We start from the raw sequence: 14,217 nt of genomic DNA on the forward strand, positions 1-14,217 counted from the left end.
ATAACCCGCCTAAGAAACGATAGAAGGGTTAAATTAATGATTGATGGTTCGTTCAGGTCATGTCGTGTATATAGAAACTTGGGATTTCATCATCTCACTCTTAAAACTCATTCTTTCCTCACTCTTTCTTACTGCAACTCGTATGAATGCGTGTGTTTGTGTTAGATATTACTTTTATGTGTTAGAATAATCAAAGTCTTGTTTGTATTTTAAAGAGAAGTGTTACTTGTGTTATGTGCTTACGAATTTAATGTCTTAAACTGCTGATCTAAGTTACCTTGCTAATAAACAGTGTTTCACTATAATTTGGATATTAATATCCGCTGCAGAGCTGATAGTTGCGGCCGGTTCAAATGAACCAAATGGTCATTTGTATGGCCGTAATAAGTGATTCTTTCGAATTTCCTATAAATGAATTAATAATTCCTTTTGAGCTAAATTGACATGTCAGAATCACTACAGAGTCCTGATTATATTGCCTGCTATATTTAGCATTATATTTGCCCGCTGTTAAATCCAGGAAATTGGTTGATGAAACATTGATTCAAATTAAGATACAATTAATACAAAATGAAATTCACTTTTAAGAAAGGCTTTTTACAAAAACAAACTTAATGAAGTGGTTAAAATCATGTCTGCCCACTCCATTTGTCTCCCGATATTTTCGGGATCATCTTATCTTATTCATGCTTTTCACTTTTCACATAATCAACATGAAATTTTTAAAAAATATATTATTTTATTTAAACATGATTAAGTCAAGTCAAGTCAAGTCAAGTTTATTTGTATAGCGCTTTTCACAATACAGATTGTATCAAAGCAGCTTCACAGTATTAAATTAAAATAATACAACAAAGTTTGTTTCAAGAGGAATTTATTGATTGATAAAATTAAATTAAATATCCCCAAAATATCCCCAACTGAGCAAGCCAAAGGCAACAGTGGCAAGGAACCGAAAAACTTCATCAAGTGACCTAATGGTGTCCTAAAACTCCATCAGGTGACCTAATGGAGAAAAAAAAAAACCTTGGGAGAACCCAGGCTCAGTCGGGGGCCAGTTCTCCTCTGGCATTTATGAGCTAGAGGCCGGATTGTAGTTTGAACTGTAGGATTATATGAATGCCTGGCTGAAGAGATGCGACTTTAATCTAGTTTTAAACTGGGAGAGCGAGTCTGAGCAACGAACAGTATCAGGAAGACTATTCCAGAGTTTTGGAGCCAAATGTGAGAATGCTCTCCCTCCTTTGGTGGTTCTGGATATCCTAGGTATGACCAAAAGCCTTGAATTTAGTGATCTTAAAGAGCGCGATGGATTATAGGGTGATAAAAGATCCGTTAAATAGACTGGAGCTAAGCCGTTTAGGGCTTTATAGGTCAGTAGCAATACCTTGTAATTAATACGGAACTTTATAGGTAACCAATGCAGTGATGATAAAATCGGTGTTATATGATCATATTTTCTTGATCTAGTAAGAACTCTAGCGGCGGCATTTTGGACTAACTGTAGCTTGTTTATTGAGGATGCAGGACAACCAGCTAGTAAAGCATTACAGTAATCCAGTCTCGAGGTCATGAATGCATGAACTAACTTTTCTGCATCAGAAACTGCTAGCATATTACGTAGCTTAGCAATGTTTCTAAGGTGGAAAAATGCTGTTTTTGTAACATATGAAATATGATTTTCAAAAGACAGGTTACAATCGAGTATGACACCCAGGTCTTTTACTGTAGAGGATAAAGTAACAGGACATCCTATGATGTTAAAGTTGTATTGTGCGAGGTTTTGTGGGCGGTTTTTTGAACCGATAAGTATTACCTCTGTCTTGTCTGGATTTAATAAAAGAAAATTACGGGTCATCCAATCTTTTATATCTTTTATGAAACTAAATAGTTTTTTAATGACTGGGCTACAACACATAGGCCTATTAGCCTAGCCTAGAAATCTAGACGCACCCTAGCGGCAGCAAAATGAATTTTGCACCCAGGGTAGTCTAGCAACTCTCCATTGACTTTCGAGCTGCAAAAACCTAAATTGGGTCAGGCCAATCACATCGTGTATAGAGTAGGCGGGGCGAGCTTAACATAATGACGACAGAGTTGCGACGGTTTCCTGCTACTTGAAAACAAAGAATGGCAGCTGCTGGCAAACAGTCTTTCGAATCGGCTTTGGCCGCGACTCTGGAGGACTTGGAGTTAGGTTTTTCTTTGAGAAAAGATCAAAGAACGGCACTTAAGTCATTCTTAAAAAAAGGAAGATGTGTTCGTAGTTTTGCCGGCCAGATATGGCAAAAGTTGAATCTATCAACTAGCTCTGCTGTTGGGAAAACGCTCTGGTTGGTTGAAGCGCTGTCCTATTGCGTGCAGAGGGAATTTGAAAGACAGCCGTTTATCCCGCCCCTCGGATTGAGCCGTGTCTATGGTGAGTGCCAGACCCAATATCTTGATTTAGGTCTGGCTTGCCAGGCTACTATTAGCCTACAGTACAGAGAAATTTAATGTAGGAGCGTCTTGTCAGTGAGCATTTGGGGGGGGGGGGGGGGGGGGGGGGGGGAGATATGATTTTCGATCAATCATCGAATATTATTTTGCTTGATATGCCAATCCTTAATATTTGGTGTTTTAAATGCCTGTTTGAGATCTCAGTGAAAGTTTTAAAGCAGTCTTATAGTGCCGCTTTCAGAGCGGTCACGTTCGTAACATTGTTTCTTCCTCATAAATGCGAACACGAAAAATAAAATAAAATGAATATATTATGTTCTGTGGAGAGCCGACCCTTCTTTATCTTTATTCTTTATTACTTTTGGTTTGCGCAGTGTAATTCACAGAATTACTAAAACATATTTTACCACCGAAAAGTTAAAGATTTTTTTGTGTCACGTCCGGACAGTAACGCAAGTGTATTTCCCTCATATTAAATATAAAAAGCATGTGTATACTGATATGTTTCTAAAGTCTGAACTCCTTTATTAAGGAAAATAAACTAATAAACTAATAAAAAAAAAACAAAAAAAAAAAACAAAAAAAAAAATAAACTCTCTTTATTTCTGATAATTTACATTTCAAGTTTTGACTGCAAATGTCACGTCCATAACGCTGAAACTGCCCAATAGTAATGAAAAGATGTAGCATGGGATCGCAATTTCGTTTTTATTTCGCATATAGCCTACAGCCCTTATAATCCTAGATGACGCCGCGGATTTTTATTTAAAAGAAAGAGCGTAGCCTACGTTTGTATGTAGGCCTATGGGCAATTTATATTCACAATACTTACTAAAATATAATTTGAATGCATTTGTATTAAAGTCCCTGTAAAGTCAAAATTAAGTATGTGTTCTGAGTTTGTCATACCACCGAAAAATGTGTTATTAGCCACCCAGCCCAATTTTAATGATTAAAAAAGCCGCCAAGTAAATAAAATAAGCTATCAAAATCTCGAAAAAATGAGCAGCAGTCTCAGCTCTCAAACGCTGGGGGCGTGTCCGCTGGCTGCGCTGAAACCACGCCCACTCGCGGGAAATATGACTCGCGCATGTCGCGGTGACGGGAGGATGAAGGCCGAGGCGGACAGCGGGAGATAGTCGGTTTCGGCCCCATTCACCAGTAACAGTGGATTATCAGTGAATTCCAGTTGTCTCCAACGAAAGTAAACTATCCTGATCTCTACAGAGGCGGGTGTGGTGGTGATCATCAGCTCTCCATCAAGGTAACGTTAGCTCTTCACAAGATTAATCCACCTCTTCTTGATATGATCATTTTTCGGAAATTTAAATAAGGACACCGATCTGTTTTCTAAGTGATTGCATCCAGGAAATACGCATTTACATGACGAAGGCATAGCCTGAGCCGTGGGCATAGTAGCTAGCAAACTGTAGGCTGTCTGATAGTAACTCCCGATTGAGCGGCGATAGGCTTAGTGACGCCGTGCGTCATCAAGTAGGGGCCCAATCAAGCTCAGGGGGGCTGCAGTGCGTCATCAATCCCCCGTTTTAGCCCCGCCCAAAAAATCCGGCTCACAGCAATGGTGAAAAACTGTTTAACGGTCTAACCATGGGCGTAGATTACGCGGGGGACGCGGGGGACGTGTCCCCCCCACTTTTTATAAAATGTAAATTCGTCCCCCCGCACTTTTTCATAGGGCAAGTGTGTCCAAGACAAGCTGAGGTTTTCGCGGGTGTGTATAGCCTACATCGAGATTTAAAATCCAAAGAGTCAAGTCTATCTACATACGTGACTTTCACGTTTCCATGGTAATCAGTCACTCGTGCATCACGACACGCCCATGCTCGCACCCGCGCCCAATCCATTTTTTTTCATAGAGGTCGCAATGAGTTCAAAACGGCAAAAAACTCTTCAGTCTTCACTCGATCCTTTTTCACGAAAAAGTCAAGCGCTGTAAGTAAGTTGTCATGTGGTATCCGAATTGTGTTGCACAATGATGAATAACTCTGCCTATTTCTCTTGTTGAATAATTAACAAGTTTTGTTGTAAATTGAAAATATTCACTACCCGCACAAACGTGCGTTTATTTTCAATCTTTTTTTATTCGTAATGTCTTTTATTTTCACAGATGTTATCAAAGCCCTTCAAATTAGAATAAACATGGTGATTGTTAGCCTAATGCTGAATTTGTATTTTCATGCATTAACAGCCTGCTTGAATCAGGCAGCGTTGTAACATGTGTACATGATGACAAACTTTAAGTTCTCTTGAAAAAGCCTAACCAGAAAGTTTGAAGTAGTTTTAAAAGCTTGAAGGTTTTCAATTGGAAAGTTTTAGTTTAGTAAGATAGATAGATAGATAGATAGATAATAATAAATAGTATTATATTAATAACTAGATGTACCGCATCGCGGTACAAAATATGACCGCCGCTCAGGCCTGCACTGGCTTTCCACAAAAATAAATGACGTGGAGTAATTTGGCTGTATTGCGTGTTTATGTATATACCTAAAAAAAGTAATAGTATGTGCATGTCTGTCTGTGTGTGTGTGTGTGTCAGTGATGCGCGGGTTGATCCGAAATGAGCGGGTGCCTGCGGTCACCCGCGGTTACCCGCGGTTACGAGTCATCCAAAAATATTTTTAATGATATTCGGGTCGCGGTCGGTCGGGTCGTTTGAAATAAAGATGCCAATTAAACCTTTGTTATTTATATAGTACTAGAGAGCATATGAGCGGAGTGGAGCGGTGAGAATCTCCCCTGCTCAAAGCTACATCAGGCCGCTCCGCTCATTATCGCTCAGCACTCAACGCAGTTTGCTCCGCGCTCCACTCAAATCGCCCCCCGCTCGCTCCAAAAAAGGAAAAAACATCTACATGTATATCACTGTTAGCTTAGACCACAGCCTTTTCTCCTAAAGAACTAATGAGCAACAACAAAAATTTTAAAATAGAAATGTTTTATTTCAAAGTACAAATTAGGCCTATGTAAGAAGAAATGTAAAAGAAGTAAAATTAAACGAATAAATGGGCCTAATAATATAAATAACAATTATATAAACAAAAATATAGCCTACATAATTTTAAAAGTAGGCTAAATTTACTATTAGGCCAGAATTTAAGTTAACTTTTGCGCAACGCGCACGATTAAAATTTAAATGGGCTTATATCCATTGTACACACAAACTGCTGTAAAATAAAACGAATAAATGGGCCTAATAATATAAATAAAATTTATATAAACAAAAAAATTAAAATATATACTTAAACGTTTTAAAAGTAGGCTAAATTAACTATTAGGCCAACATTCTTATAACTGAACTTTTGCGCAGCGCGCAGGATTAAAATTTAAATGGGCTTGTATCAATTGTTTGAATATTATGCTACGCTATATTTAATTTAAACTTTGTTACAAGTTACCGTATTCAGTTTGCTAACCTTTTGCTTTCTTCCCAGCGTGTTCACATAGCACACTGCATGTTTTCGAGAGATGTGTCTTTTTAGATTCCAAAATGAATCTTTACTGACTGAAAGGCTTGACTGAGCATGCTTCAGAATCGTGGTGTGCGTGGAGCGAAATTGGAGCGGGAAATAGGGCGACCCTCCATCCTTTTAAAAATGCCGCTCTGCGCTCTATCCAAGATCCGCCCGCTCGCTCCCGCTCCACTCCGCTCACATGCAATTTTCTATGAAATACATAGGCCTGCTACACTTTATTGGCTGAATAACTGGCGCGAAGATGACGCACAAGCTCAGTCGAGCTCAGGTAGAGATGGAGGCGGCAAGAGAAAATGTGAAGACTGGGGAGTGGAAGCTCCGCAAATACACAAACAGAAAGAGCAAAGTGTGGGAGACATTTGCCGAAATAATGAAAGATGATGACCAAAGTGCTGGCTTTGTCATGTGTACTTCTTGCTATGCATTTACTACTTTTAAAAAATGCGGGTCGGGTACAATATTTTCTTCTTTTTTTTTTTGCGGTCCGAGTTGCGGGCGGGTTAGTTGAAAACGTCGGTCGGGTGCGGGTTGTTTATACATTGACCCGCGCATCACTGGTGTGTGTGTGTGTGTGTATGTGTGTGTATTTGTGTATGTGTGTGTCTGTGTGTGTGTGTGTGTGTGTGTGTGTGTGTGTGTGTGTGTCTGTGCGTGTATGTATGTGTGCGTACATGTGTGCGCGTGTGTGTTTGTGTGTGTGTGTGTCTGTGCATGTGGATTTGTATGTGTGTGTATGGGTGTGTGTCTGTGCGTGTGGATGTCAGTGTGTGTGCATGCTTGCGTTTGTTTGTATTCCTGCATGTGTGTGTGTGACAGTATCATCCTAAACCAGCAACCCTTCGCTCAAGAGCACCATCTACAGGCCGATGAGTGTACAGTCACTAAATGTGCACATAAATGAATTTATTTTATACCCCCCCATGGATGAAATTCTACAAAACTTAGCAGAGGATACCCCCAGAGGTTGTCAAGTTAATCATACACATGAAATATGGTGCAGTTCTGAACATCTCCACTGAAGATAGGGGCGATTAAAGCAGAATAATATTGCATTTTCATTTTTTATGGGAGGGGCGCAAATCACAAATGAGTGATTATGGGCTAGGTTGATGTGCCATAAAAATTTCTTCATCCTCGGTGCCACGGTTCAGGTAGTTATTTAGGAAAAACTGCATTTTTGGGGGTTTGGGGGGGCCCAGCGCGGGGGGGGGAGTGGCCCCCGGGGACCAAACGAAATTTTTCCTTAGAAGTCTAGTGGGGCTACATGCCCACCAAATTTCATGTTCCCCGGTGTTTCGGTGTCCCTGGTATGGTTGACGAAAAATTTACGGGGGCCCCAGCGCGGGGGGGGGGGGAAGTGGCCCCCGGGGACCAAATGAAATTTTTCCGTAAAAGTCTAGTAGACCAACATACCACAAAAATTTCTTCATCCTCGGTGCCACGGTTCAGGTAGTTATTTAGGAAAAACTGAATTTTTTTGGGTTTGGGGGGGCCCAGCGCGGGGGTGGAGTGGCCCCCGGGGACCAAACGAAATTTTTCCTTAGAAGTCTAGTGGGGCTACATGCCCACCAAATTTCATGTTCCCCGGTGTTTCGGTGTCCCTGGTATCGTTGACGAAAAATTTACGGGGGCCCCAGCGCGGGGGGGGAAGTGGCCCCCGCGGACCAAACGAAATTTTTCCGTAAAAGTCTAGTAGACCAACATACCATAAAAATTTCTTCATCCTCGGTGCCACGGTTCAGGTAGTTATTTAGGAAAAACTGCATTTTTTGGGGTTTGGGGGGGCCCAGCGCGGGGGGGGGAGTGGCCCCCGGGGACCAAACGAAATTTTTCCTTAGAAGTCTAGTGGGGCTACATGCCCACCAAATTTCATGTTCCCCGGTGTTTCGGTGTCCCTGGTATCGTTGACGAAAAATTTAAGGGGGCCCCAGCGCGGGGGGGGAAGTGGCCCCCGGGGACCAAACGAAATTTTTCCGTAAAAGTCTAGTAGACCAACATACGATAAAAATTTCTTCATCCTCGGTGCCACGGTTCAGGTAGTTATTTAGGAAAAACTGCATTTTTTGGGGTTTGGGGGGGCCCAGCGCGGGGGGGGGAGTGGCCCCCGGGGACCAAACGAAATTTTTCCTTAGAAGTCTAGTGGGGCTACATGCCCACCAAATTTCATGTTCCCCGGTGTTTCGGTGTCCCTGGTATCGTTGACGAAAAATTTAAGGGGGCCCCAGCGCAGGGGGGGGAAGTGGCCCCCGGGGACCAAACGAAATTTTTCCGTAAAAGTCTAGTAGACCAACATACCATAAAAATTTATTCATCCTCGGTGCCACGGTTCAGGTAGTTATTTAGGAAAAACTGCATTTTTGGGGGTTTGGGGGGGCCCAGCGCGGGGGGGGAGTGGCCCCCGGGGACCAAACGAAATTTTTCCTTAGAAGTCTAGTGGGGCTACATGCCCACCAAATTTCATGTTCCCCGGTGCTTCGGTGTCCCTGGTATCGTTGACGAAAAATTCAGTAAGGTGACGGGAAAAAAAAAAAAAAAAAACTTTGACAATCCCTATATGACCGGCTAGCTACGCTAGCGGCGGTCATAATAAATAGGGAATCACAGATAATGCAAGGATGATTCTGATTTAATTTAATTTAATGTTAAGTGGCGATTGATAGCCTATTACACTGACGGTAACAAAGTTTCAATTTGGAATGAAAGATGGAGCATAGGTTACATTTAATAAAATGAAGGAAAAAATGCCCTTTATAAAGGTAAAAAACGTATTCTGATAAGAGTGTTTTCCAACAGCAGTGGCGTAACTTTGTTTTAAAAAGTGGGTGGGACAGGTGGGGTGGGGTGGGGTGGGGTGGGGTGGGGTGGGGGGGTTGCTAATAAAATGCTAAATCAGATATATGAACAATAACATTACGATGACCTTCAATCGATTTAAATAGTAGGCTACATGGGGTTTAATTTGTCGTTTAATGAGATGTAACCTGATATATGTATCCGCTGCTTGACTAACGTGTATCTTAATGGTCCAGTGGTAGAACTTTCGCCAACCGTGTCAGAGGTTCTGGGTTCTAATCTGCTCTTGCATAGTTTTTTTTTTTTTTTCTCATATAATTTTTTTTTTTCTCATCAAAACCGTTTATGTTCATCAGTGGTTGTATATCAAGCAGGGGCACGTTTGTGTGCATTATGTTTTGTGATTTCACCAGAACGAATAGAGAGTATCCGCAACGGACTGAAGCGCGCGTCCGAGTGAAGACAGTGCGGTCCACCGAAAACACTGTATCCGCGCCACTGATCGCAGCGCCAACGAGCACTTTGATCACTTGATTTAAAAAACACATTTGAGCGCTAGATCGTCTTTTATTTAAAAAACGAACGAAATGAATGCTCTGCCAGTTAACTGGAGATGTTTTATTTATTTGTAGAATTGGTACATTCGTGCCGCGAGATGTTTTAAAAAGTGATGGGGACAATATCGACCCTGGCAAAAAGTGGTGGGGACATGTCCCACCCGTCCCACCCGCAAATTACGCCTATGTCCAACAGTGATGTAATAATTGTAGTTTGAATAATTGTAATGTGATGATCAGATACCATCATAGGTTTGGGCGGTTGGCAGGTGGATTATTTATTTTTAACAGCAGATTCGGGTGACTCAAAGTGCACCAGATTAATGCATTTATCTTTAAAATGTACAAATTTTCTTCCAGGGGGGCATGCCCCCGGACCCCCCTAGGGGTACCGAGCTCCACCCACAAACACAGTAGGCTATATGATGGTCTATGAAAAATACAAATTTAATTATCTTATTATTAAAATGCATGATCAGGATTTTACCACTTCCGCCTAGTTTTGAGCCAGGAAAAACCCTGCATGTGCAATATAAAGTAATGAACATCTTTCTTTCTTTCTGTTTTATTGCTTTAAAAATAAATAGCATATTAAGCCAATTAAGCAAAAACCTGTCAACAAAAGTCTGAAAAAAACTGGTATTACACTTGACATTCTGTCCCCCTCACTTTTGAAATGATGGCTACGCCCCTGGGTCTAACTCCACAATTTAGTACTTCACAGTTCTCAGTCTTTGTAATATGTTTTAGCAATACATTTCTAGCACTTATAATGTGTTTAGAATTTTTTTGTAGAATTGCCTTTACAGGGACTTTAATTGTTTGAAGAGTAAAAAAAAAGGGAAAAAAATAATTAATTGGGTCGGACCTAAATTTACAGGGTCGGTTACGGCAAGCAAGAATATTTTTAAGGATGGCCTCATCAACCCTGTTACCAAAGTCACTGTAAGAAGAATCTCTATAACTATGAATAACTTTGATATTTGACAAATACAACTTTATCAGAAACTTTACTGATTATTCCTAAACATGTTGAAAATGACTAGAATTCTGGTAACGTTGTTGCAAATTGGGAACCAGATATAAAATAAATGTCAAATAAAACAGTTAAAATAGTATTTAGCTTGATCTGATGTTGACATTTAATATTAAAATGTCTCAAACCTCCCTTTACTGAACATTTGTTGAAAAAAAAAACCCCAGAACATTCTGTACCAACCTCTTTGTTCTTCAGTATCTTCAGTGTGTTTCATTCTGCAGGGTTCTGGATCACTCATGTTCTCACTGTCCTCTTTAATAAACTCAGTCTTTGCAGATTTCAGCTCTTCCTGATGCTCGTCTTCACTTGTAGATGATGGGAATTTACAGCATTTATTGGTGAATTGCAGTGGGAGGAGCTTCACTGACCATGTGACTGATGTGGGAGGAGCTTCGCTGATGATGTGACTGATGTGGGAGGAGCTTCACTGATGATGTGATTACAGTGGGAGGAGCTGATCTGCCTAAATGAAAAATATAAATTACTGCATTTGTTTTTATAATAAATGACACTTCTAAACATGTATGTCTGTATATCTATCTATCTATCTATCTATCTATCTATTCATCGTACAGTAACTGATGCCAATTAATTATTTGCATTACTAATCCTAACATTATTCTGCTTCTTCATAAAAATACAGTTATCTAGAAATAAAGAAACACATATAAATAATTTAAATTCTTCCAAGTATAAATAATGGTAAGAAAAACAGATAAAAATCATAAACACAAAAATAAACGCACAGAGTAACCAACAAATACCCTCAGTCAGTTGACAATGAAATACGTTTTAAATGTAAATTTACAGCAGATCTGAAGACATCAGCATAATAAATGAGGTGAAAACAGGAACTATTGTCATGAAATAAAGAGTGTTTTCAGCAGATCTGTTAATATTGATGAGCCTCAGACTGGAAGAAAATACTGTTGCTTCTCACAACATGACATGGATAAAACATAAAAAATTAAAACAAACACTAATGGCATTCATCTTAATAAACCACCTCATCTAAATAACTACAGCAGCATAATGTCAATATCTAAAATAAAATATATTTGGATTTTCTAGTAACTAGATTCATTGCACTAATGTTATTCAAAACTGACAATGATAAATAAGTAATCATAAGCTCAATGTGAAGTATTTAGCCGTATCTGTTCCAGTATTTTAACAATGTAAATCACATTTGATCTGCCAAAAATGTCAACAAGTAGAAATAAAACGGCAGCAGCAAAACTTTGTCCTGACATTCAGTAACAGTTCTCACACAAACATCGAGACAATCACACAAACGAACACAAAATCGCTCAGGTCTGAATGAACTCCACATATTCTCCTCATGCTCGCTGCTGCTGCACTAAATGTTTATTTCAGAAGGAAGACGCCAGAAAAGACGCACAAGTATCGCTGTGATCGATGAAAACAATACAGAAATGAGCCTGTCGCTTAATCAAACTGTATAAAGTGTGTGTTATGGTTGTGTAATATGAGAAATACCGTGAGCTGCTCTCCTCTCCTCAGAAGACTTTTCTTCTTTTTCTCTTTCTTCTTCTTCTTTATTGGCGGATCGAATTAGCGCCATCTATTGTGGTTTTTGGAACAGAGACTCATTTTACTCCTTTTTTTCATGTGATGGATGATAATGAGGAAGCAAGCACTTTTTTAATTTCAAAAAGTACAGAGATAACATGTTTATGATATACAAATTTGTATAGAAAAATAAGAGTTAACGGTGATTAGCTGAAAACTGAAAAATAAAAGACAAAAAAGAAGATAGAGAGAAAGAACACAAGGGTAAGAAAATAAAATATAGGCCTACATTACATTGTACATTACAATTCTTACAAATACTTGCTTTCGTAGGATACTGAAGATGTTGGCATAATTGTAGTAAGATGTAATTAAAATTATTTCAAAAACACTGAAAAAATGGTTTGTTAATGGTAAACTTAAATTTATTTGGCAAAAAGTTCAATTACATTTATAACAAAAGCAAGTCAAATATTTCTGAGCTGAAGTCACGAGATCATCCGAAACAACAGTCAAATATGAAATGTAAATATTAAACCTCTGGTATGTCTGAAATAAAAGGCAAAACAAAAGATGAACTATTTTAATCTGACTGAAAATGTCATCATAGCATTTGATTTACACATGCAGCTTTAAACGCACAGACTTTATTAAAATTATTCCTTAAAACTTACCAAAGATCCAGTGATCATGGATATTGACATGCAGCGGGAATCACGTTTGCTGACATTTATGAGCCTGATGTCGACGCCGGGGAAATACATGAAGCAAATTTGCATGTAAACGCTTATTTTTTATTTTATTTTACTTTTACTTTATTTAAATACAATATAAGTCTAATTTCCAGTGATCATTTATATCAATGTTTTATTTTATATCAATGTTAAGCCATCAATGTGGCAATATTTGATTTTTATTAATTATATAGAATTCCCCACAGTCCCCACAGTCATGTCCAGATGGAAAATGCTTTATTTTTATGTCAATAACAGAGTTTTCCACCATTTAAAATACAATATACACAACTATCAAAACTATTATGTAAATGACATTAAAAAAAATGCAGAATAAATATTAGAAAATTTATAATGAAAGTATAGTGGTCCCCTGGAGTTGTGTCACCGGTGTTACCGTTAAATAAAAATCACACTGATGACATCACTTGATTTCCTTCTTCCAATTTCCTGAATATCTATGAAGAAAAGCCCATGGTTGATCCACTGTCTCTTTTCAGTTAGCAGTCATTTTCTCATTTATCTCATGATTTCAAATGAAGCTTTTAGTTGAACTCACTGGTATGACCTACTTTACTGTTAGGGAATTGTAAAAATCTAAAATACAAATGGATTAAACTACTTAATGTAGTTAGTATACCATGATGGACAACATGTGGTTTTGTTGCAGCAGCCATTTTTTAAAATGAATTTTTCATGAAAATTTGTACTGGTGTTACTGTCATACTGACTCCCATTTATAGATTAACTTTATTAAAGCTATTCATTTAGATTGAATGCCAAATGTAACAATTAAGTATCATCAACTTAATTATAGTTGAAAAATAATGATTATTATTATTATTATTGAAGAATAATGATCTTTGGTCTTATGTATGTCATTGGTGATTCATTGTGTGTCACTGGTGTTACTGTCTTTTTTTCTGTCACATTAAATAAAATATCACATGTGACATGATAATAATTTTACATCCATTTAATTCTGCATACACTCAAAAGTTAAGATTTAAAGGATTGCATCATTACTTAACCGGTTTTCAAATAGTTTCATCATTATAGCAAATAATGCACAAATGAACTAACATCATTCAACATACTTTTAACAAACCTGATTAAAATAAATAAAACAATCTCCTTATTTGTTGCATTATTATTATTTTTCTGTAACTCTGACTACATGTGCTGAAAAAAAAATTCATAAAAACCTTTAATATATTGCCAAAGTAGTAAGGTAACACCAGTAACACAAAAAAAATAAATAAAAAATAAATAATGGTTTATGCGGTCTTTAAATAAATGCACAAAAAATATTCAAAAATCATTAAGCTGTCATTTATGTGTATTCATAAAGTCAAAGGGTAATCTAATAATGTGGTTTAAATGTTAAACTTACGACATTACTAAATGTCTCTATACGAGCTGGCATCTTGCTATATATCACGATATGCCATATATTTGACATATATCGTGTGGTTCTGTGTGATTTGGACAACTTCAAGTTACGCCCCTCTCTTGCAGTCCGCAGGTCCGCAGACAGACCCATCTCCCGCAGACAGACCCATCTCAAGTAAAATGAGTTTCTGATCCAAAACCCACAATAGATGGCGCTAATTCGAGCCGCCAAT

General features: G+C 38.4%; 1 protein-coding gene across 2 annotated transcripts in view; it reads right to left on the reverse strand.

Annotated features, from left to right (window-relative positions):
* The window catches only part of LOC309501480 (uncharacterized protein), a 29,046-nt gene extending 17,161 nt beyond the window's left edge, over positions 1-11,885 (reverse strand). For both annotated transcript variants that reach the window (XM_082173611.1, XM_082173612.1), the window contains exons 1-2: positions 11,826-11,885; positions 10,506-10,788 (exon numbers count right to left, since the gene is read on the reverse strand). In XM_082173611.1, coding sequence (XP_082029737.1) covers positions 10,506-10,563 — 58 coding nt within the window. In that variant the 5' untranslated portion in view covers positions 10,564-10,788; positions 11,826-11,885. The remainder of the gene's footprint in view (positions 1-10,505; positions 10,789-11,825) is intronic.
* Between the last annotated feature and the right edge of the window lie 2,332 nt (positions 11,886-14,217).

This window comes from Leuciscus leuciscus, assembly GCF_965113295.1.
Source record: "Leuciscus leuciscus genome assembly, chromosome: 1".
In the NCBI taxonomy this organism is placed as follows: domain Eukaryota; kingdom Metazoa; phylum Chordata; class Actinopteri; order Cypriniformes; family Leuciscidae; genus Leuciscus; species Leuciscus leuciscus.